This window comes from Falco peregrinus, chromosome 4, assembly GCF_023634155.1.
Source record: "Falco peregrinus isolate bFalPer1 chromosome 4, bFalPer1.pri, whole genome shotgun sequence".
NCBI classification, from domain to species: Eukaryota; Metazoa; Chordata; class Aves; order Falconiformes; family Falconidae; genus Falco; species Falco peregrinus.
The window spans coordinates 84,773,811-84,799,883 of record NC_073724.1 but is presented as its reverse complement, the minus strand read 5'-3'; the positions used below and the strand labels follow the sequence as shown (position 1 = coordinate 84,799,883).

Genomic DNA, 26,073 nt, shown 5'->3' with positions numbered 1-26,073 from the left:
CAATCCCAATTTAAATACATGTACACTTGTTTTTTTCTGTAGATATATTACCAGTTTTCCCATGGTTGCAAATTTCTTATAAAGAGATCTTTTTCACACTTCTTGTGCTCCTCAATATCCTCAGAGATCACTTAAAGGGCATTTAATTGATCTGATTTAAAAAACAAATTAGAGTACATTGTTTGCTTTTTCCACACTGTATGTAAATTAAAATGGAGAATTCTGTATGGTGGTTATCACTGAGGTTGGCATTTCATACTTCACTGTAAAAAATCAGTGATTATTTTCGAAGATCAAAATTATACTATCTTAGTAAATATGATGAGATATCCTCTTCCAGAATGCTTATCTTTTCCTTCAGATGAGTGGCTTAATAATAATGTAAGATGTAATTTTAAAAATAAAGATAAAATAAAACACATATATATCAAAACCAAAAAGTATATTCTAGGGTCACTACTGTATGCAGTGTTATAAAAAAGTTAATTCTACTGTACTGGGAATATTAGTGAGGAATGTCTTAATAATTGAAACATCACACATTTTCTATGTGACACTGCTTAGAATATATGTAGTTAACAAAAGTTAGTCTTAAAAGTAAACCAGTGTTATAAACATGCATATCATTTTAATGTATTGGTATTTAATAAATAATTATTAGCATACCGTATCTCTCTTCTGAGAATATGGACACATGTTCTCTGAGGGAGAGCTACTACAGTTCAATTCTACATTATGCAGGGAGAAGGCAAGGTATGGAATTGTATCCTGCAAACTGGATAGTCCATATAGTTCCCTATGCATAGCTGGGCACCAATGAACAAGAACAGACAAATTGTATATTCCAAAAATATTGCAGAAACCAAGATCTTTGAAGGACAAAAGCCACTGCAAATTTCTCAATTTCTCGGAACCCCTGCTGAAAACTGCTGTGCAAGACAACCAAGCAGTCTGCAATTTGCAGCTTTCTAGTTTGGGGCCTTGAAGGAATATTGGTTTGGGTGGGGTTTTTTTCCTGGTTTAATACTAATATTTTTAATAGTTGAACCAGTTTATTATTCTCAGAACAGAGGACATTAAGCATTAACCAAGACACTACAGATAGTTAGGAAAATCCCCAAAATTAACACATACATAATTTTACCTCTGTGTTTCCAGACATAGTGATCTGTCTGTGTAAGACACAATTTCATAACCAGTGAAGGCTTGGCACTCACGGACTTCCTAAATGAGGCCACAATTGGATGAGGTAAATTAGGAACTGGTGACTAGTACCATGATACACACAGGATAGTAAATGCAGAATCCCAGTGATTCTCTCTGAAAAACTGTCAACTTTCAAAAGAACAAGTAGTTGACTGTACGTTGCACTTGTCCTGGGATATCTAGTAGCAGAGATGTGAAATTTTAGTCTCTAAGGTGGTCATAGTTGCTCTGTCTCCTAGCAAATCTATAATAGTTGTTATTTCTTTCCTAATCATAGAATGGTTTGACTCGGAAAGGACCTTTAAGTCCAATGCTCCTGCCATGGGCATGGACATAACACACTCATATTCAAGAACCGTCAAGGTTGCGTTATCTTCCCCCTAGCACCCTGGTCTGTTTTTTTCAAACTAGCATGAAGTGATGCCAAATCAAACATATACAAAAACTTTGTCATTGGAACTTCATTTTTCACTTGCACATTTCTTACGTAAATGAAACATATTGAGTACTACGATGTATGTTTATGCATAAATTAATAAAATCCTGGAAGAAGTAAACCAGTATCACCACTTCTAAATATATAACATGATACAATGCCAAAATTATACTGTACTAAGCATTTTGATAATAGGGAGCAAATTACCTCTTTTATAGGTTTTTGTCTACTTCACCTATAGACTACTGGTAGTGATCAGCAACTCTCTTGAGCAAAAGGTTGGACTAGAAGCCTACTGACATCCTTTACCATCTGAATTATTTCATGATTCAAAAAAACATGCACACACTTCCCAACTAGTTAACTAAGTACTCCATTCAAAATATAACTTATTTTAGCTCTTAATCTGGCCTGATGGAGACTATTTGGAAATTAATAGTATACCTGGATTTCAAAAGCTTTCCACAATCTTCTTCACTATCGAGTTCTTAACTATCTTTACAGTCAGAAAGCTTTCTTAATTTTTAAGCAAACTTCATTTGTTACCAGCAAAGCAAATTATTTAATCTCCTACCTTAACTACATAGAAAAGAAATGTTCAAATGCCTTCTTTATCATAAATTAATAATAGAAGGACACTGTTACATCCTCCTCATGTTCCTCTTCTTTCTTTTCTAAAATAAACACACCCAAATGCTTTTTTCTCAGTTTAGAAGTGTTAAATGCTGCTATCATCTGTATTCTCACCAGTCAGTCTATATATTTTCTGCAGTAATTCAGGCAAGACTTCACTTAAAACTTATCAGCACCAGGCAAGCAGGAGATAATTACCATCTTTATAACACATAGAAGGACCACTAAAACGAATGCTGTAACCTCCTGTAAAGCTAAATAACCTGTAAGCATGCAAATCTAAGCAACTATGAGATCCTAGATTATCAAATGCATTTCATGCCAGAGCACTGTAGTTAGCCAGGACTTAAAGCCAATTTTCTAGAATATTGCCTAGCCATTCACTCCTTACTGTCATTATCTGCACACATCAGTTCCCTTTCCTATGTATAGTACTTCATGGTATTCTTCAAAATTTTCATCTTCTAGATTTAAATTATTTCTCCAAGACAATTTTTTTAATTTTGATCCATTTCTGCAAAGTGCCTGTAATATTTACCTTAATACTCTTTTCATAAGTATATTTCTTTTTTTGTTGCCTTGTGCCTTAAAAATACAGAGAATATAACCAGACTTAGGACAGATTCTTGTAAAATCATGCATAAGTAAATGCACCCAGCTGGAGAGAGAACCTTCAGTAATTTCCTTCTGAATATGTTTTTCAAGAAATGATATTTTTAACTCAATAATTTAGTCTACTCTGTATTTCTCTAGGTGGCTGATGCATGCTTAAATGTTTGCGTTAGACTAGGGAAAGTATGCAACTTATGCTATATGAATTCTTCTGAAACATGGCAGAATAAGGGTGTTTGTTTTAGAGAATGTAGAAATTAACACACCATATTTTCTCTTGTGTAAAAAGATAAAGCAGCTGAGAGAAGACAGAGTACATACAAATTTCCAAGTAATCCCTTTCTCATAAGCACTGTTACATACACGTATACTCTGCAGATTTTGCAGTGATCTCCCACAGGGCACAGGAAAAAAATATCATTTAATAATGAGAAGGCAATTAGCATTAGAAAGGATTATAAATCAACACTCAGAAAAGTATAAGTCTTCTTGTATATACCTTCTATTAAAGTTGGAAATGTAAGGAAAATTATAAGAAACAGGGAACTGTTGAAACTGAGCAACAATAAAAGAGAATCAGTTAAGGAGAAAATTGATGTAAAAGAAAAAACATACCTGTATTATAACAGATTAAAATGTGACAGTCTTAGAAATGCTCAGACATCTAAGACTACAATACTACACTATGATCACAGTGATATGGTCTTCCTTAATCCTAATGAGTTTGTCCGGGTTTTTTTATTACTCTTTCAAAATGGAATCTTCCGAAAGTTTAAATGCAAGCCAGTCTCAAGACGACTGTACACAGATTAGTTGTATTGTTCAAAGCATCAACAAATGCTAAGAATTATGAAGAAGGAAAAAAACCCCTCACAAAAAATTAACTGCAGGAAAAACATCAAAACAAGGTATTTAAGTAGCATAATAAAAAGAAACAGAAAAGTGAAGGTAATACTCAACAAGAACATGTCAAAACTCACTTTACATAGGGAGCTGAGATTATATCCAAAGGTCTGTGCATTCCGAGAACCTGCATTCATATAGTTTCCCACTAACAATACTAGTTCCAGCAGCTTGCTAAAGCTTTTACTCTTCTTTATCTCTTCACAGGCAGCACTGACAGCCATGATGTCAGGTTTGATGTTGTTCACCTGTTCCTCAAACTGAAGCTTAAAAAGAATAGCACTGAGCCGTGGCCGTAGTCTCTTCACATTGCTCATCTGATTGAAAAGAAAATAGGAGATTTCCTTTAAAATTCATGGTACACTTTGGCACTGTACAAATGCATACAATCTGAAATGATTTATTGGTGACAGGCTTGAAGAAGCAATATATCCACTATAACTGATAGCAAATGAATGAATGAATGAGTGAGAGACACTTGGGTAAGCAACTGAAATCCCATCTTGTGGTTAATACAAACTGCCCCCATCCTTTCCCAATAACTAGTATGTGTAAGCAATAAAAGATAAAGTGTCATCATATATCACATCTGTCAACTCATATACCAAATCCTATAAAACTAATCCAAGTTTATGACCCAGTAGCTGCAAAGTAATAAAAGTAGTTCACAAATTTTGTATAACTCAGGATGTACCAAAACTAGGCAAATGTCATTTTCTGGTGCAAATATTTAAAAGCTGATTTCAATAAGAGCTTACTGTAAACTTGAAGGAAAATAAGTTTTGAAAAACCTCAACTATGAAACACTTAATATAGCAATATGTTAATATATACCAGTATTCATACCCCACTATAGTCCTGTACAGTAACCTTATACATTTAATTCAGTAAAGCAAAATGCACTGAGGAAAACAGTACCTTCTGTAAATCACATGCAAAAGACTTGGCTTTTTCTCTGATTTACTGGTCAGATATTTTCCACAAAAGTTTCAATCTTCCCAAACAGCTCAGGTCACTGAATTCCCACCCTAGACATACTGCAAGGGTTAAGGTCCCAAAACCAAGGATGTTGTAAGTATTTTAGATACTTAGTTGAGCAAAGGAGACTCTGGATGGTTGTAAGATAAGGGATGGGGGTAACCAGGGGGCACCCAGATAATCTCATAGTAGACAACTCAGTCTTGAGAACAGATACACAGGACAAGAGAATGGCAACAGCATTGAAGGACATGGTCTTCTGGCCCCAGAATTGAGTTTGTGCAGGTCAATCAGTGGGCACAGTGAAGACTACAAGACTTCACCTGAAGACTCTGAAGACCCTGTTGACCACCCCAAAACCACCAGGGAAGATGACTGCACCTGCAACCCATAGAAGATAACATACCATTTGCATTTTACTTCAGATAAGAAATCTTGAAGTAAAATAAGCAATCCTTTCCACTAACCACACTTTGGTTTTCATCACCAAGCAAAGCATGTAAACAGGATGTCTTTCAGATGAAATTAGGCTGAAAATCAACTCTGTTACTGAGCTTTAGTCCACAAACTGCCTCCAGTTTGGTCCTTAAGTAAAACACTAAAATGTAAGCACTTTGAATGTTGGCTCAGTATCAACTGTAGGCAGATATTCTGTACTCATCATACACTAAATAGCATCTAGCAGTTTGGTAAAATTCTTACTTAAGAACTGGTAAGCAAGGATAATGGGACTTGAATTTAAACAGGGCATTTCACAGTGAAATAGAAATGGAAATACCTAAAATCCACTTAAAATGAATATAGTACTCTTACAACTTAACACCTAATTGAAGAATAAATACCCACATGAATATTAAGGCACAGAACAGAGGCAAGTGTGACAAAACCATTCTTCCAGCTCCATCAGGAAGAACCAACATTAACTCCTTTTCGTGAAACAATTCACTTACTATATTTATATATGTACTACTACTACTCAGCATATTGAGAATAATATTCTTAAGTTTTGTTCTCTGTTCAGCCAGGAAAAATGTGATACTAGACTAGAAAAAACCCACAAAACTCCATTGAAATTATCCACATTTTTAGTTTTTGTCCCTACTCAGGGTGCAATAGAGATGATCAGTAACATTAAACCATGGGAACTAACAAAATAAAGTGCAAGTTGCATTGATTTTAAATGGTACTGCTGTCCCATAGGTGCGTTTATTACTCTGTGTGCAGTGCCAGTTCACACACTGAGTTGAGGTATTCCTATTCCTTTATTCTACTTTGCACAAAGAAGGGAGTTAGGTGGTAACCCACAAATGCCTAGCTCCCTGCTTGTCAAAAGTTTACACTATACATTTCAACAAGCCAAGACATCAGCATTCATTAGTTACAAGTTATATAACTCTTTCATTACTTAGTATTCAGTTTCCTATTTGTTAAGCAATTATCTCACTTCCTGTGTTAATTAGTTCACATGGTCAATTTCCACTTCTTTTTGAGTTGTGTGTAGGGGGGTAGGGATTCATGAACTGGTGGTCAATTGGTCGGTGGTCCTGATCTTCCCCTGACAGAACTACCTTTCCCCTAATTTTGCTGACCTCATTGCTTGTGATGAGCTTCCTATCAGCTCATCTGTCTTGTGGGGGTGCTTCCTTAGTGAAGTTCCTTTCCTAAACAAAAGGATTTGCTGGTGCTTGATGAAGAGTTTAGTAGGACATACAAAAAATGCTTTTAACCTGAATTAACAACTCATTTGTTCCAATTCTCTCAAAATCAAACTACTAACAATATATTAATTTTATTAATCATTTCAAATCGGTATCAAACTCAAGATATTACAGAACCAGCAGATCATGTATCATTTATTGACTCTTGGCTTCTCAGACAGGCAGATTCTTGAAACTGAAATAATCAGGTACTGTAGATTACAAAGATGTGTTACACAATCGTGAGCAAGCATATGTGTATGAAATATGCAAAAGTTTTCATCAGACTAGTTGAACTACAACAAATTAAATAGTTCTGTACATCAATATTAAGGATGGATGCAGAAATATGTAATCTAAAAAATCAGGAACAGAAGCACATGGCAGAAACGCAACAGAAATGCCACTGGGCTTATTTTATTATTGTTTTTAAACACTCTGAAATCCGTAGTTCATGTACAACACATTGTTGGCACTATTTGTTTACCTGTTTGCTAAGTCAGTAATTGAGAAGGGAGATGGAGAGTTCCTTTAGCAATATATGGTTTCCTCTATGACATGTAGTCTACAAATATATTCAAAGGGTAAAATCCATACATCACAAGAGATGCTAAGAATTTGTGTTGTGATGTTGAGAGGCTTATGTTCATGCCCTATATTTTTTTTATACTTAACATATAAGCATGTAAGTCTGTCTATGTCCTTATAGTAGAATCCTGAAAACAGACGATACAAGTAACTAAAAAGGGAAGTTGAAGTAGAAAGCTAAAGAGCGAGTGGACTACACATGTCAGAGAACACAGCCTGTGGGTAACAAATTGTTCTATTTTTCAAGTAACAGTCCACTAGAATATTCTTGCTATGTGCAAGTCCAAATGGGAATTGACAACTTCTCCAGCTATCCACTAGTAGCTCTCACAGTCCTTTATCCAACAGCAGAGAGAGGCTTTTCTCTGAAATACAGCATAAGTCAGAAGGCACCTGCAAGACTGTGCCATCTGGTAAATGTGTACTTTCACTGTCTGTTTTGTTGATGCCAAGTAAAGGAACATGTCTCAGAGGTTACACTGACGTATTTTGATCACTGAATGTGATTCATTCTTACCACAAGCTTGTAGAGAAAAAACACTTGCAAGGGTTCCAGTTCCACAGTATACCTTTCCTTAAAGGATCAACAGTGCTGAGGCTGGCTGTCAGACCACCTGAAAGTATTCCCATCCAAAAAGTAAAATAACAGTTACAGCCAAGCCAACTAAAAGAATAAAGTGGAAGGGCATCCCCTGTGGAAAATGTGTGGTTTTCATTATTGCAGCATCAGTGAACTCTACAGAGTGCTTAGTTAAAAGGGTGAATCCTTAACAATTATCTTTAGACTCAGGCACTTGAAAAGCAGAAAAAAAATAATCAAGTAAGGAAGAACTGATTCATTAACAAACCTTTTGCCAAGTTTGAAGCAAAAAGGACCCTGCTCAATCTGAAATGAGCAGTCAGCATGCCCAAATCTTAGTGAAGATCACCAGCAAAACAGAAAGACCAAAGATCATTTCAGTGTATGGGAAGTCAATCCACAATAATGGACTGCTATTTTTGTTGAGATGTTTTTATGGCGATCTGGAAGTAGTACATCTTTTTTCACCTTTGACACTCTTTTTCCCAAATAAATGATAATAAAGTCAAGAACTGCCGACTCAAAATTAAAATCACTTACAAGAAATCAGAAGGGCTTTATATTTACAGTGTGGGTATGTGTGCACACAAACAATTGAACTGATAACTCTTCAGCCTTCCTAACACTGACAGAGGGCATGTCCTGTATTTTCTCCAGTTTCAATTATAAACACCTTGAATTTGCACCACTGACTAATGCTTGCAAATCCAAGATTTTCCTAAATCATATGCAGGACAGAAGAGAAGGGAGTGAACTGTGACACAGAGACATCACCTATCAGTCACCTCCTAGCACCTACCTGCACACAGGTAGCTTTCTCTTGTTTTGTGGATGACAGCACACTGATGCACAGTGCAGAAAATCGCTGGCACTCTTTTTGATGGCATTACATTCAACAAATACAGACCAGCAAGACAGTCTGCAGATGTCAGAAATAGGGGCATTGCTTTTGAACACACTAGAAGTCACCCGTCTTAAGAAATACGTCTGAATTGCCAATGGGGGCAACACCACAGCTGTCAAAATAAGCTGAGTTTACAGCCTTCATGCTGAAATTCATCAATAGGTACATTGTACCATGAAAAGAAAGAGGTGATTTTTTTTTTGTCTTATCCAAAAAATACAATTAGATTCACTGACATCTTGATCAAAATGGAACTCAGAGACAGCTTTTGTCTCTCCAAGTTGAATTTAAGATAATGATATTTTCCTAAAAAGGAATCATCCAAGAGTAAGAGGGTCAGAATTTCCCAAATTCTTCTAGTTTTAGCAGACCTAATGTAAGTCAGAGAAGCTATTTTCATTAAAAGGTGCATATGGAGCAGATGCCACTAGACTTTCCTCATGGGAAATGAAGTCAAGAGTTTAATACACATAAAAATCCTCTGTAAAACCTCTAATTCAGCCAGATAGGAAAAAAAATAAATTATATCATACGTCAAGGGCAGAAGTCATTGAGGAATTCAAAGTAGAATAATATAACATCAAACCAAATGGAGGAAAGTTTCTAAAAGTAAAACAGATCTAGCTGTATTTCAGATGCAAAAATCTGATCAGCTTAGGTCCAAAATAAATGCTTCATCTGTCTGGCTACTACCAGGAATCCAGCTCCTAATGAAAAGCAAGTCTACACTATTATTGTGAGTCTCCCAACATACAGGCCAGGAAGGTACAGAGGATGAAGGTCTGGATGGGAATGTCTGAAAACCGTGACAGCAGGATTAGCACTTTCCATCAGGTTAAACCACCATAACAACTCCAACATAAAAGTGGAATTTTATGCTGTGTAAGTATTTAAGCAATACACAGTGGTAACAGACCACAGTAGCAACTGATTATGATGTCTTTGATGTGACAGATATGACCCATTTCAAAAAAGCTCATGTTTCTAGCCCATTCATATTTAGTATAGTCTGAGCCAACAAGGTGTCCAAATTAACTTCGTAAGCAGGAAGGTATGTGTCTATGATGATGACAGTACTGGTAAGGAAAAAGCATTCTACTGCAGATCTTCTGTAGTCCTGTCAATAAAGAATTCAATAATGACCATGGAATTTTTATCCCTACAGTTATTTAGTGTATTTGGAACCATAGATAATCTGTGGCAAAAACAGTCTGACATGAAGTGTCACATAAATGAATACTGTAGCAGACATGGAAGACAGCTTGCGTATCTTGGAGAAAGTTCCCCAGTTCTACAAAATCATCACAGGGAAAGTAAATCCTAAAACACCTAGGCTCCATAGGAGCTCTAAATTCTGAAGCTGGAACAGGTGAAATATCCGCATAGTAATTTCAAGCTCCAGGAATCCAAGAGGTACTGACCAGCCTCAAGATTCTTTCAGAACAGCTGCCCTCCATTAGCCAGTCACTTGGATAACTTGCTCTATTTTGGTAGCTAAATTCCAAGAAAACCTTGAAGCTGCTGAGATTCAAAATGGCAGGATTGTGTATTGATCATGGTCCTTCCTCATAACAGAAGTTTTTTTTTCTTAAAATGTTCAAACCACAACACGTACATTAGAAGATTCCTTACATTTCTAGTGAAGCAAAAGCATCAAATCAGATTCAGGACAGACTCTTGAGACAATCAGAGGAATCTGCAAAATGAATGGCTGGAAGCAAAAGGTGGAGGACCCTTCAGACAAACAACCTTATTGATCTGAAATTGTAGAGATACTGGCAAGAACTGAAAGAGATGGCCTATGTGTGTGCTAGAAGAAACAACAGCCAAACACTTCCAGCCACCTGAATTAACATCAGACAACAGTAAGACTTTTTTTTTTTTTTTAACCTATTCTTAAGATTAGCTACCTGAAATAGTTTTTCCAAAACTGAACAGGCGTAAGAGTGTGACCTACTGGTACTGAAACTTTACAGGAACATTGCTTCATGGTTCAGCATCACAATCTTTCAGTGACACAGAGGAAGTAACATAATCCAATCCAATGGCAACTGCAAGCACTAAGCTCAGTGCAGATGATGATGGTGACTTTCAGAAGGTATTTCTGGAGCCTGGTTCTCCATCCTATCCAGGTTCAAGATTTGAAAAACACCAACATTACAGGAGTTAAGGATGTTTTCCCTCTAAACAATATAAGTAACTTGACTACAATTTGTCATAAAGATTTTTTTACTTTCACAGATGCCATATAACAGACAGTTAATCTTTGGCAACAGTCCTGGAAAGGCTGGAATTACTGATAGAAAACACTGACAAGGCAGAGCAGCAGATACACATGACTTTTAGAAGACAACAGAAGAAGGTAAGGTTTACAGACAGAAATTAACACGATCAAAATATCACACATCACAGATACTCCCCACCGCTTCAGGATTTCAAACAAACTGAAATGTCCCCAGGTATGGCTGTGCCAAGCATAAAGTATTGGGAAAGGCAGAGTACCCCCTATGCAGATACACCAGTAGTATGATATTTTCCAGGCAACAGTGAAGATCATTAATACATTCTCAGTTATCCTCAATGAGGACATACAGGTGAAACCATCAGCTGAATATGGAATTGATCATTTTAAGTGTCTGCTGAATTATTTAAGACAAACCAGCCTTCATCAGGCCTCACTCTAATCTTCAGTTTACTCTAGTGAAATCTTTTCCTTTGGTACGAACTCATTAAAAACACATCCATCAACGAACAAGCTGTGAAGCCACATGAGTATTGCTTGCCGAATTCTATTTGGGTTAGCTATCAGTGTATTTCACAAGGTCTGGGCATTAATTATTTCTGAAACAATATTTCAAAATTCCCTCATTTTTATCTTTGAGTAAATAAAAGTGATCAAGGAAAAATCTGTTTCTTTTTTTCCCCATTCCCACACAATATGGGAAAGTATTTCCAAACATCTCAAGATTTAAAAGAAGAAATGAAGCAGAAACTATCACACACGGCTCTTGAGACACTCTTCTCAGGTGTGAGACTGTACGGGTGCCTTACCCAAGGTCAAATGTCCACCAATAGCACCCTGACAAGTATTAGCAACTTTTCACATCAGAAGTGTTTACAAGAACACCAAAACTATTATTTTTTAAATGGAATTACATTTATGGATTTAAATCCATATTAATAGATTAAGTATGTGCAGGATTATTATACACCGCTAAAGATTACAGACACTGCTAAGCCTACATGTTTACTACTGGATTCAGCTCCCTCCATGCAGCATAACCAAACCAAAACTACTTTTGGGAACAGTTCCTGGTGCAACAGGCAATTATCATAGGTTGGCATGGATAGGCCTGAAACCTTAACGTCGTTGTGTGGGCAAGAGAGTGGAGAGACGTGTGGAGAGAGGTGGATGTGTGCTGCTGGGGAGTTAATGGGGAACTGTAGTTATAGACCATACTTAGCTGGAGCACCAATAAAGCCTAACCTATCATAACAGCATCCAACTCTCTAAAGAATCAATTATATTTTCAGTATTCTGACACTCATCTATATATACTGCATCCCAAAATAACTTAGGGAAGGTGAGGGCAAAGAGCTGGAGCCACAGGATATGGGACCAAACATGACCATGCACCTCTGTGTCTCCAAAATAGCCCTGAGATGTCAGGTCCAAGAGGTGCTGAGATGCCTGCTAGATACCAGTTCTGAACAGCTGGAACATGCTTGTACCTAGCTTCCCTATAATGTGCTTGCTGATCCATCTTCCCCATGATGAAAAGGAGACGATGTGCTTTGTAACCATTATAACTTGTCTTAATAAGCCTATCTGCCTCTGCCTTATTCTTGAGTCCTCAACTATATGATTGGATGCACAGTTCATGAGATCTCTTGCTATGTCCAAAACCATGGCCAGAAATTGTTTAGGAAAGTGCAATTCTGCACAGGCCAATAGCATACCAAAAGCCCTTTTTGCTCTGGCTACATCATTAGGTTGATGTGATTCCTTCCTGCTGTATCGCTCTTTAACAGAAACAGTAAGGTTAGTACAAATAGAAACATACGCATGTACGCAGCAGAAAACACAGCAGCACAAGGGTCAATAGAATGAGCTGTATTTCTTCATAGGACACCATTCCCAGCAAATTGCAGTGGCAAGTTGAATATGAGCCAACAGTGTGCCCTGGCAGCCAAAAGGGCTAACTGTGTCCTGCAGCACATCAAGCACAGCATAGCTCGCTGGTTGAGGGAGCTGGCTGTCCCGCTCTGCACTATGATGGTGCAGCCCCACCTTAAGTACTGTGTGCAGTTTTGGGCACCTCAATGTAAGAAGTACATCAAACTTCTCAGAGTGTGTCCAGAGGAGACACTAAGATGGTGAAAGGTCTTGTTGGCAAGACTCCTGAGGAGTGGATGAGATCACTTGGTTTCTTAGCTTGGAGAAGGCTGAGGAGTGACCTTATTGCAGTTGACAACTTCCTCAAGGAGGGTAGCTATAGAACACAAGGAAATGGAATGAAGCTGCACCAAGGGAGTTCAAACTGGACATTAGGAAAAGATTCTTCACTGAGAGGGTGGTTGGTCACTGGAACATGTTCCTCAGGGAAGTGGACATGGTACCATGTCTGTCAGAGTTCAAAGAGCATCCGGGCAATGCTCTTAGTCATATAATCCAGTGTCAGGTAGTCTTGTGAGGAACAGGGAGTTTGACTTGTTGAACCTTATGGGTCCCTTCTAACTCAAGATACCCTATGATTATTCATTTACTTATTAGCCCACCAGCAAACTGTAAGTATGTATTTCAAACATAGATTCCAAACAAGGGAAAGAGAACACTAGGTGGCAACCTGGCCAAGGTTTACAAGAAGCTGAAGATGGGAGATTCTGAGAAAAGACAACCTCATAGCAACTGATGACTTCTGATCATTTGTAAGATCTGTCCAAAAAAGCATGCTGTCACCAATCAAGAACAACGACAGAGACATAATAAGTTGTTCAGAGTCACTTGTCCTCTGTGATCCTGGCCAGAATGCTTGGACATGCATATGGTGGTGCTCTGAAGAATGTGGGTATGATATCACAAGTTAATTAAATCTATAAGGTACCAAGCAGGTAAAAATCAATTTATATCAAGATTTTGTACATAAAAAAACCCTTTTCCTTCTCCATAAAATCTCAAAGAGATTTTTTTCTATGGCTCATTTTCCCATGCAAACCTGAAACTTCAAAGCTTTAGTTACTGTAAACTTCTCTCTTGCATTTATCCTTCAACTTAGAAGAAAGTTCAGAAAGTTTATTTCAAACAAGCAAGCAATAAGATGTCCTTATCAGTTGCTTCATGACGCTTACAATTTTAGTATCTCAGAAAAAATCCCCAGGCTCAGATCTAATTAATACAGATGAACAGTAAGATAATCTTTAGCGCTTGAATTCAAAAAGCACTGAACAAATGTTGAATCACATATGTATTATAGCTTTATTAAAAATAATTATAATGAACTCTTCAGTAGTCTCTCAAATAAATATATATTATTTCTTTTCTCACACTATATATCTTTAAAGGTCCTAACCTTGCTTGCTTGAAATTAATACCAATGTAATATAGGATCACATTTTTTATTATGATTTGAGCAAGTGATTGCCGTTCTCTTTGTTCTTATTTTCAAAAAGTCCTACACAACTGTTAACAATAACTCAGAAGAGCATTTAACTTAGACTTCCTATTTACACAATAATCTGTTGTCAAAAAAGGTTTGTAAGAGTTCTTTTGGAAAAGCTACTCTACAAGTCATGTTTACCAATAAATCTCCTACATATCCATATTTTTCTTTTATTTTGTCATCCGCAAGTTATTTTCCTGTGAAGATGAATTGTACCTCCATGGTCTAAATCCCTTTATTTTACCTGCTTTTTACTCTTGAGATCACCCATGGTGGTGTTTTCCTTTTAATTTTCTCTCAAGAGAATATCTAAATGAGCATTATTTTTTTCTGAAGTTACCAGCACCTTCACTTGGCAGTCAGATGGGAGCTTCAGAAGGCCTAAGCAAGAGAGAAGAAAAGCTGAGCTGTCCCCAGGTGTGTCAACAGTGGACTCAAGACAGAGCACCGCCCATGCCTGGACTCCAAAGGAAAAAACATACCCTAATGGAGTAGAACTGAAGGAACGTTAGATGGTTTAGCTCACATAGCCAGAGAAAGGCCCTGTGGCTCCTGGAAAGCCACACAATACCTGACAGCTGTACTAAAACAGGGAAAAAACAAACATTATCTAAGCAACCAGCCTCACAGCTAAAACATCTATGCATGCATATTGGTTTCTGTCTCAGCTGTAACTGGACACACGATGCATGGTCATCAATGTTGAAGACAGACATAATCTTATGCTACCCAGACAAAACCATTAAAGTCAAAAGGAAGCTGAAACTCTAGATGATCAAGCAACAGCTAGAACAGCACACAATATAATTGTGTGCAAGTAAATAAGAGAAATCCTTCAACTTCTGGCAGGGAATTGTCCAGTATTTCTTGGAACTATGAGCAAAAACAGAAACAGTGAAGCTGTCAGGGCTTCAGTAAAAGGACACAGCAACAGGACTAATAAATACATTCAAGGCTAGTAGGCCTCCATCTTTGGAAGAAGCAATTGAGAATTCCAGACACAGACAGGACCACTCCTTTGTACAATGCACTTCTGAAGGAGCCCAGCCTTTAAGAATTCCACACAATTAAGGTAAGGAACTTTTACCAGCTAGAGAGTAAAGGTGAGAAGAAAATTGAAATACAAAAAATGATGAAGATAGAAGGACAAAAACCAGCAAAGAGCTCATAATCAACACTGGAATACAAGAAAACGATAAACTACAATTGCTGTAACAGGGATAAAGATAAGTAAGAATATAGCTACACTTATATTTGGATAAGAGTCATGGGATATATTGATACAGCAGAGTGAATGTCTAAATGACAGGTGAGATGTATTCTAAAGAGTATGCAACGGACCAAGTTTTGAAGTAAAATCAGAGAAAAAGAAGTTACTGCAAGCATGAATGGAGATAAGAGTACATGGAAAAGTGTTTCTACCTGTCAAAAAAACTGAGATAAAGATAAGTATTTTGCAAAGACAGACAAACTAAATGCCAAACTGTTTGCATTAGAGAAAAAAAAAAGATTTAAAAATTGTAAATCGAGCTGACAACAAAATCTGGGATCATCAGAAAGTAAGAGAAAAGCAACTGTTACCTGAATCAATGGACATAAGAGTCAAATATTAGGTGTTTCAGACACAAATACTGCAGATGGTTGAAGCATGAGACTTGTCCTACAGAAAATTTCCTCCTCAATTTTTGTCATACAAACAAAGGAATTACCTTATGCTGCTCTAATAGGGCAGGAAATTCTTTATACGAATGCCCAATCTTCTTTTACAAACCTTTTGCAAAAAAAAAAAAGATACGTAGCATAGTTCAGCACAAAAAGTGCAGTTAAATAAATACTAGTTTTGTAGCTAACATACAGTTGCCCAGGCCTGATTTAGAAACGTCAAACAAAAAAATGCGAGGTTAAAAAAAGGCTTTATTTGTAACAATGATTTCCAGAGTCCAGTCATTTACTTCAGAAATCTCATTTGTTATTTAGCAAAAATACCTTCTTAAACTGGGATAAATCATGATTTTGTTATTACTTCTCATTTTACTTCTAAAAAAAATCTAAACTGTTGGCTTGGCATCCCAAAATTTATTTCTAATGTATTATTTCTGTGATTAAAATTCTTCTTTCACTAGAATACTCAAAAAACTTAGAAGATACATGATGTGAGTTTAATTACCACATTCTTACAATATTCAAAAGCTTGCTAGTGGTTTCCAGTTCACTCCTGGACTATGAATACAAAGAAAAGGAAGAATCACAGACAAATTCAAAAAGGAATGCAATGGTTCTCCAGTGTTTTGTCATCTTGTTTGTGTAGTAGAAAGATACTTAATCAGTATACCTCAAGAACTCAGCTATTTCTTTGCCCAGTAAATTTTAGCAAAATAGTTCAGTGTTTCAGTACCTTTATCATCTCTTATGCAAAAGACTTGAAGAAATAGGCTATATTGTATACCCCAGGTATAATGAAAACTTCTAGGGCTGGGTAAGACTACATAAGAACAAAAGACTTTGGAGAAAGATGTCTGAAATGCAAAGCATCATTGTTGATGGCAAATACATTGGGTTTTGTTTCAGACGAAAGCCAATTATACACCTGTACTCAGAAGCAAGGCTTGAACAGTGGTATGGCAATAGCTCGTCAACGAAAATCCATTAAACAGAAAACTACATTTAAAGTATCAGTCACAATTAATAAATCTAACTAGTAACTATTACATCAACTTCACTGAAAACAAATGAGATTCAAGGAGTAGATAATTTAGTAATGTCAATATTGTTTATTTGATACAATGACAGAGGCTACAATCCAAAATTAAAAAATAATATTCTGTAAACCAATAGGTTTTTTCTCAGTAGAAAAAAAAACCTGCAAAACAAATCAACACTGTTCTATGCTTTAAATCCTCAAGTGACATAATACTTATACTGCCAATTGGAGAAAGCACGAGGACAAAAAAAAAAATTAAAACCACCAAAAAATCCAATCTTCAAACAACAGTCACCTACCAGGATAACCACCTAGCCGAAAGCCCATTCATCTCGGATGGGTCTGACATTGCAAGCAGGCTGTCATATGACTACTCATTTCTAAACACAAAGATAATCTTCCCCAATAATAAATTTTATAGAATATATCACCCAGTATCAGTCATAATCAATGAAACCTCCAAGAAAATATGGTTAGATTCCTTTAGGAGGAAGTTTTTAGCACTAAGTAAAACCAAGTACAAAACCAGACGTACAGTAAAACAAAATGCAATTGTATATTTAAATTTGAACAAGTACAAGCATACTTCATCTAGAATCTGAGCAACAACACACCACACTCAAAACAACATCAACTTAAGATAACACTATGAAGCTAAGTTAAAGTGCTTAGTAAGATGAACAGATTTAAAATAGCTTTCATAAAATAGCTCCTGGATGTGTGCAAGCATAAAAAAAACCCCAGTAACATCAAACACCAAACTCCACAGTAACAGGTGATAATATCTGTGTTCTGAGACAACAGCCTGGACTAAGTTAAAGAAAAAATGTCCAGGAAAATAAAGTAGCTTATCTGAAGAAAACCTAAAGTCTGGAAGAGAAGATAAGGTTAATAAAGGATTTATTTTATACTTACTGCTGAATGAACAGAAAACATGAAAGTGCAAAATAATGTAAAAAGAAGAGAATAATTGCAGAAATCACAGAAGGAACCTATAGAGTCACTACAAAATAAAATTAAAAAAAATAATAATAAAAAAAAGCACCACCACAAGCCACACTCATGAAGGGAACCTGAACTGTTTAGAGTCATGACCTCAATGTCTTTAGGCCAACAATAAAAGTTTATTAACTTTAGTTGAAGTAAAACATACAATACTGTAACAGTCTCAGGATGCCAGTATCTCGGTACATGTCTAGCTGTTTCTTCCTGAGTACCAAATCTTGAATTTGAATTCTAAGCCAGAAAGATAAAGGAAGGTTTCCACTACAAAATTTTTCATTATCACACAAGGACTAATAAACCATTTATTCACTACTTAGACTCTTCCTTGGGAGACAAATAGTTTAGTCATTCCGTTAATCACAATTTTAGGGGAACGTTAATCATAGGATCTCTGAATGCTCTGAAATACTTTAACAACACAACACTACTCACCTAAAAGATAAGCTTGAAAGTCTTGTATTGTGTGTTTAAGTTTGATTCTCCTAATTTGAAAAGCATAGCAAAAAATGAAGCATAAACCAGTATTTTTAAGCAAAAAAACAACCAAAACTAAAACCAGCTGTACTGAGAAGATTCCTATCTGAGCCAATAGGAGTTCTCAAAGAAATGAGTTCTCAGCCTGCTCCCCAGCCAGAATAAAACCAAATATAGAAGAGCTTGAACAAGACTGAAGAACTTTGATGAAAAGCAAATGCATACAATATTCAAAAAGTAAAAAAGACCAACTTTTTCCAAAACTCCCCCCAAGAGAAATGGAGAATGTTTCCTGTTAAAAAGTGATTGTAGCTTGTTCTCTGAAGTCATCTCTACTAGAAGCATACAAGGAGTGACAATAAAAGAATTGCACCTAATGACAGGATTTGGGGTTTTTTTGTGTATTTTTGGGTGGTGGTGGTGGGGGGGGGGTGGTTTGTTTGGTTTTTGTATGGTTTGTTTGGGGGTTTTTAAATGCTTTGCATGGAAAACTAGGGAAAACACACACCTGCACTGTTCAGTGGGAACCTGGTTGTTCCTTCAGGGAAGAAACTCCACCAACTCTTGAGATATAAGAACTCATTATTTAATGCAATGTTTTACTGAGTTATCACACTGCCTAAATTTTTAAGAAAAAATTATCAAATCAGTTGGGCCATGTCCAGCAAAACTTGACCTATAGTGCTACTGGTCTAACTCTTCTCATCACACTGACAGTCCCATCTAACTGACTAAGTTTGTCTGAAAGAAATAACTAACAGTTAAAAATGTCTACCAATAATGTTGCATCTTGTCAGTCAATACAAGTCAATCAATGTCTTACACTAGATAATTTTACATTTATTTAAATACTACCAAATTTCAGAACACACAGCAAATGGACAGTGGACTAAAATTGATTACTTAAGATGTAAGAAAATCTTTAATTAACTTGCAGGGGTGCTTTAAAATATAACCTCATTTACAAAGTAACCCATAGGTAGTGCTGAAATGGGAATAATTAAAGGAGTAATGTGACTGAACTGAGTATCACAAATGTGTGTAACTATGTTCAGAAATTTTATTACTCATAACAACACATGTAGCAGAAAAGAGTTAGACCACAGAATGTTGGCTGGTTATTAAGCAAACCTCTTTTTGCTTGCCAACTAAAGTACCTTTTTAGACAAAACTGATCAGGATAGCCAATTCTATAGTTGTAAAATAGTGAGAATACTGTTCGCATAGACAATAATATGGTATTAAAAATACTGCTAATAAATGCTCAAATACTACAGGAGTCTTTCTGAAAGAATTAAAACTAGAGATTATTCTTTAAAATTAAAAATAACACCTGTTACAATGGTTTAATGACAGCAAAAATTAAACATTTTTTTTCCCCATAAGGCAAGTTTCTTTCCAAAAGACATCTCATATTTAGTATTAGGGCTCCTATCAATTGGAAAATTGACACACTAAATTACAAATTTATTACTGTTGTTAGTATGCCAAATTGTATTAAGTCTGGCATTGTTAAAGAGCAAAAACCAGATTTGTCAGCTGAGTGAAGTTCAAATACAAAATAAAAGTAGTAAAGCAAGCTTTAGCTTATGTGGAATTCATTTTTAAATACCTCTTTTTGAATCAATGTTTTTTCTTGATAATAAAGTAGAAAATATGCTTGCTACTTAACTCTGTATTTTACAAATTCAATTAAAATGCATAACCCTGCATGTAATTGTCCTGTATAAGTATTTTCCCAATGAAACAGTTACATACATATTACTGTTAGAAGAATTTGGCATGGTCAGATAGGTGTCTACTCCTCAGCCAGTCCAGTTTATGGTCAAATTTACTCATGTGAATCCATCTTTACTGGCATTTTGCGGCAATTTGTTGGACTCAAATGAAGCTGCTGAGTTTAGACATGTTTATCTCTGTCGTCCTGGCAGACAGAGTTTGAAACAAGGTTATCAGGGACAAGCATTGTATTTAGCCTACTTTATTCAGAACAGCGCACTTGAAGTTTTCTCAGTAAGACTGATACATATAAATCTCTCTACATCAGCAATCTACTCTTTCAGTTATCTAATATTAATTTTTCTGGAAAACCATGAACTTTTAATATTAGTGCAGCATTTATAAAGCTAAATTCCAGAACAGACACTTTTTTTTTTTTTTAAAAAAAAAAAACTAATGCTTGTTTTTTACATAAAACTTAAATATAAAACCCCAAAATATTTACATGGAGGGTCCAGTTCTGACAAGCACAGAAAGACTTGCCATCTGTGGCACCAAATACCACAGGAAACAAAAACAGAAAATAGAACTCGACAAAGTCTTTGTAAAATATTTCATTACTATCTTTCTCCTCTTATCCCGTGTTATCTATTTCACAGCATTATCTAAATGTCTGAGTCAGCCAGATTTATATTAAAAGACTATGGTAGAGGCAGAAATGGAAGAGATTGCTTTATTTGCTTTTTTATACTCACTCTTCCTAACCGATCTTTATCCCCCCTTCCTTTTGCCCTTCATCAACTCTTCTCCAAACATTTTAACTTCTAGATCAAATGAGCCAGGAACTCTACCAACAGCTTTTATTCATTACACAAGGAAATTTCATTCCTAAGGCACCACCAATCTCATATACTGATTGAGATATGGGCCTATGAAGAAATATATTCTTAGGAAATGTATGTATTACAATGTATTAGTTACATTTTGAACATGCAAGACTCCAGACTAAACCTAGTATGCTTGATTACTAATTTCATCAGACTTTTTAATGGCATTTAAATGAAGACTTACTTTGAGAACAAGGAAGGAGTTTGTAGAAACTAACATAGCTGTTTCACCCTACAGGTTTTGAAGAAATTTGCGGAGGGAAGATGAAAGTGAGACTATCTCTTCTATCAGATAAGAGGCGTTCTATACCATAGATGTGGCTATATTTTCCAAGCATGCCCAGTTAATGTCTGCTGTACATCAGCTGCAGTAGTAGTTCATGTTCAAGAATGAGAAATAATATGCAAGTGAGAAAACAAAAACATTCAAAGCCCAGAACCATGGAAAATCTCAAGAGAATCGGACAAGTCAGAAGGTACAATTTAAGTTAATGTAAATTATCTTTTTAAATTATTACAGTGATTCTTTTGGAGTTTAGATTTTTGTTCTTGTGGTGGTGGTTTCTGGTTCTGCTTCTTTATTAACAGACATTAATATATTGATGCATCTTAACTTTATGTTGATTAGCACAACTGAGTAAATAAACGTAGGAACTCTCACTTATGAAATTACAGATTTAAACCAAAATTTCCACCTGGAGAACAGTTTCCAACATAATAATCATTATCACAGCCTCTTACCAATTCTTACTACCAAAAAGTTAAATACAGTTGGACATGGTAGATTGAACTGCTAACCTGTTTCTCTCTTTCTAAAGCTCTGCAATATAAACTACACTGGAAATAAACCTAAAACTTGCCAGTGTGAAACCTACCTTTGTGAAATTACTTCTATTTGCTGAATTGAGGAAACACATACATCAAAACAAGTGAAAAGGTAATAATTTCTCTCATTTTAGACATTTGTTGTTCTTTGCAAGCAACAGAAGTTCTGAAAGCATTAGTTTCACATCTCATAAAACAACAAATATTCTGATTAGATTTTTTTTGTTGACGGAGAATACTTCTAAGGATTTTATTCAATAACCTTTTCAGAGTGGTGATAATTTAATCATATAAAGTAAGGTTAAGATCGGGATGAACTATAAATAGATCCCTTGAATATGTGATATAATCTCAACAAGAAATTAAAACCAAAATATTTCATTACCTTTTGTAACTAAGACATTTGGACCAAGAGAAATTGATAATTTGGCTTTAATCAGAAAACTATATATGAAAACCTTGGAAAATAAATAAAAGTGTTAAAAACCGTGGTGGTGTTCCTAATTTTTTTCTGGCTTCCAAACTGTAGCTAGAAGACTCCCAAAAACATAGAAATCAACATTACATTAGATGTACAATATCTGTCATTCTTGTTAAGATGGATGGAAAATGAACAGGGTCAACATCTTTCAGCAAAAGCATCACTTCAGAACTAGCCTTGGTTTACAAGTACCTATATTCAAAGACAACTGCCTATGTCACATCTGTAACCAGCACCAATTCAATGCATTGGTGTTTCAAAACGAGACCAACCTTCTGCAGGGGGATCTGGACAGGCTGCATTGATGGGCCGAGGCCAGCTGTATGAGGTTCAGCATAGAGAAGTGCCAGGTCCTGCACGTGGGTCACAACAACCCCATGCAATGCTACAGGCTTGGGGTGGAGTGGTTGGAAAGCTGCCTGGCAGAAGAAAAGGACCAGGGGGTCTTGGTTGACAGCTGGCTGAACATTAGCCAGCAGTGCACTGAGGTGGCCAAACAGCAACCTGGCTTGTATCTGAAACAGCATGGCCAGCAGGACAAGGGAAGCAATTGTGCCTCTGGACTCGCCACTGGTGAGGCCGCACCACGAATACTGTGCTCAGCTTTGAGCCCCTCACTTCAAGAGGGATGCAGAGGTGCTGGAGCATGTCCAGAGAAGGGCAGTGAAGGATCTAGCACACAAGTCTTATGAAGAGCAGCTGAGGGAACTGGGGTTGTTTAGCCTGGACAACAAGAGACTCAGGGGTGACCTTAGTGCTCTCTAAAACTACCTAAAAGGAAGTTGTAAGTAGATGGGGTCTCTTCTCACATATAACAAGTGATAGGACAAGAGTAAATGGCCTCAAGTTGCACCAGGGGAGGTTTAGATTGGATATTAGGAAAAACTTCTTCACTGAAAGGGTGGTCAAGCATTGGAACAGGCAATCCGGGAAGGTGATGGAATCACCGTTCCTGGATGTATTAAAAAAACACCTACATGCGGTGCTTAGCGACATGGTTTAGTGACAGACTTAGCAGTCCTGGGTTAATGGTTGGACTTGATCTCAAAGGTCATTTCCAACCCAAATGATTCTACGATTCTTAAGTTGATTCATAATAGTGATTGCTGTTCTTATATCCCATACATGCACTCCAGCTTTTCCAGTAGTTAAGTACAGCTATTTGATACCCACACAGGTAATTACCAACAGCAAGTGCCTACTGTTACAAAGACACAATACTCCCTCTCCTGAAGCCCACAGATAACTAAAAGATTTATTCTCTCCCAGGTAAATCCTCCAAGATGAAGCTAAGAATGACCATCTTAGCTTGAAATGCTAGGAGTGGATGAGAAAGAAATCAAAGACTTTATATAGATATATGCACTCAAGAAATAGCCTTATTCTGTGTTTGGATTAAATAATTAAAAATTATTAATTATGAGCTATATAGAAATCATTTCCAAACTGTATTTCCACAAAAAGCGTCAACTGCCAACACTGAACTAGCAGCATTTTCTTTTCTCTCTTCCAGTCTTCCTTTGTTAATTCAACCTGGGAGATATTATAAATGCATTTTCCTTCTGGGAATAGAAAAAAAGATTACAAGTACCTTTGACAAAACGTACTATAAAAACATAGGAGGAATGAGACAGAATATGTTAACATGATAATAACTACAGTATTTTCTTCTAATATACATGGAGAATAGAAAGAAAAACATTAGTGTAGTAAACATCACTGAAAAGTTAAGACTTATTAATGCAAACAAAAGTAAAGCCAAACTATTTTAGTTGTGGAAATTCAAAAATAGCTCTGTGTCTCCCAGTGAAACTTTGCCACAGAAAATACTACTGATTTTTTTTTATTTTTTTTTTTTTTTTTACAAAAAACTAAATTACTTCTTTGGAGAAAGAGAATCCCAAATAATTCCAACAATCATATTCCAACAATCAGGCTTTCCACATCCATGGATATGTCAACTAAAAGTCAACTAAAAGGCAGCACTTGTACTCTTCTGCCAGTCTGGAACCTCCTCACATCTTTGAAGGAGCAGCTGGTATTGTTTCTTTAATATTATATCACAACTGTATTTCAGGAATGGACAATAAAAAAGTGATAACAAAACAGAACTCACCACAACTCCAAACTGCTCCGGCTCAGATAAATTATTATACTCGCTCTTGAACTTGGACAATGCATTCAATTGTTCATGTCCAGGAAGATGTTTTATCAAATTCTATCAAGAAAAATAAAATAGATTAAAAAAAGCTCAGATTCTATGTTGCTTGTATTATTGTAGCCAAATGGTATTACATATACATCATTACCATATACTCCGAAGACAACACTCCTCCCTGAAGACAGAATGTAAATGGGCAACACACAAATTAACATAACTGAGAGCGTAAAAAGTGAGTCCATACTGCTAGCAAGCATATTTTGCTGATTCCACAAACATTTCTGTAGTCTTCTTTTAAACATTATTTTTAAAGAAGGAATATGCTTGATAGGAACTATGCAAACAGAACACCAAGAAGCAAATAGAACAAGTATTTCAAGTGTAACATATCCATCTATAGGATGGCAAGAATTATTAGTGCTAGACAAAAAGTATTTTGAAAATTGATAATTTATTTTCTAGTATTTCAAAACAACAGCTTTAACCCATTACACACTACTTAGCCTGAAAACTTGCCAGAAGTAGGAATTCAGAGGTGGGACTCAGCTTCAGCTGAATTCAGGAGTCCAGGGGGAGCCTGAACATTTACACAAGTGAATGTCTTGTGAACATAGGTAAGGGAATCTAAACATGCTACTTCCATCTGATCAGCTGAAGAATCCTCAGACTCCCTGGAGGTTCCTGAACACTTCAACACCTATGTTTATGTATAGACACTTAAATTTAGGCCCCTAATTCCCACTGTAATTACAATCAGCTAGGTTGCCTAAAAATGGCTATTCTGAGGTTCTAGAAGTAGAGAGCTTCTCAAATATTTAATTATGGTATATAATTTGAGTCAGTAGCTCAGTTCTGTCCCTTCCCAAGACAACTACTATAACTACTAGATAATAGTTGGGGTCCCCCTAGTCTGCTTTCTTTCTCAGATTATGACTTGTGTTCCTGGTTACTCAGTAGCTAAGCCTCCATCATAGTAAAGGGAACGAGAGAGTGTGTTCTTTCTTAAAACACTCCCTGGTCTACTGGGAAGATCACTTTTCTCAACTGAAATAAAGATTCAATACTTCTGTCAATGAGTAAGATCTAGCAAACACAGCTATCTCACCACCTAGTACAATATTTCAAGAAATTATCAGAAAGATTAACTCCATCACTTCCCCATTACTTGATGGAAATGGCAGAGATCGACAATTAAGGCAAAATCTGTTTTATTATTCTTCAAATAAATAGCTTTAGTGATATACAATCCACAAAAAAGAATTTACTTATGGTAGCGAACAGGATCTCCATCTGAAAGTCTTAAAAAAACCTTGATTTTAACCACAAAAGTTCCTAATTTCCTCTTCTACAGGAAATTCAGCCAGTTAGGACATACTGATTTTCCCTCCAGGGCCAGAGAGATGAAAAGTCATAGCCACACTTCGCTTAACATACTTCCCTAACTTAAGAAGAAAGAGTTGAACTCCAACTAGTACCCCAAAAATATCCTTAAACTGGTGGCCAACCCAGTGGCTATACTATCTTCAGAAGCTGTATTAGCTAATTCAAAGCTAACTCCATGTGTTTATTGAAGTTGCAATAGCACCCTTGGATTGCAGTATAGATATTCCTCTTGTTACAGAG

At 36.2% G+C, this 26,073-nt stretch overlaps 1 protein-coding gene across 4 annotated transcripts in view; it reads right to left on the bottom strand.

The window, feature by feature from the left end:
* The window catches only part of DIAPH3 (diaphanous related formin 3), a 246,028-nt gene that overhangs the window by 105,817 nt on the left and 114,138 nt on the right, over positions 1–26,073 (bottom strand). For all 4 annotated transcript variants that reach the window (XM_055802324.1, XM_055802325.1, XM_055802326.1 and 1 more), the window contains 2 exons: positions 24,406–24,507; positions 3,868–4,107 (listed from right to left, as the gene is read on the bottom strand). In XM_055802324.1, coding sequence (XP_055658299.1) covers positions 3,868–4,107; positions 24,406–24,507 — 342 coding nt within the window. The remainder of the gene's footprint in view (positions 1–3,867; positions 4,108–24,405; positions 24,508–26,073) is intronic.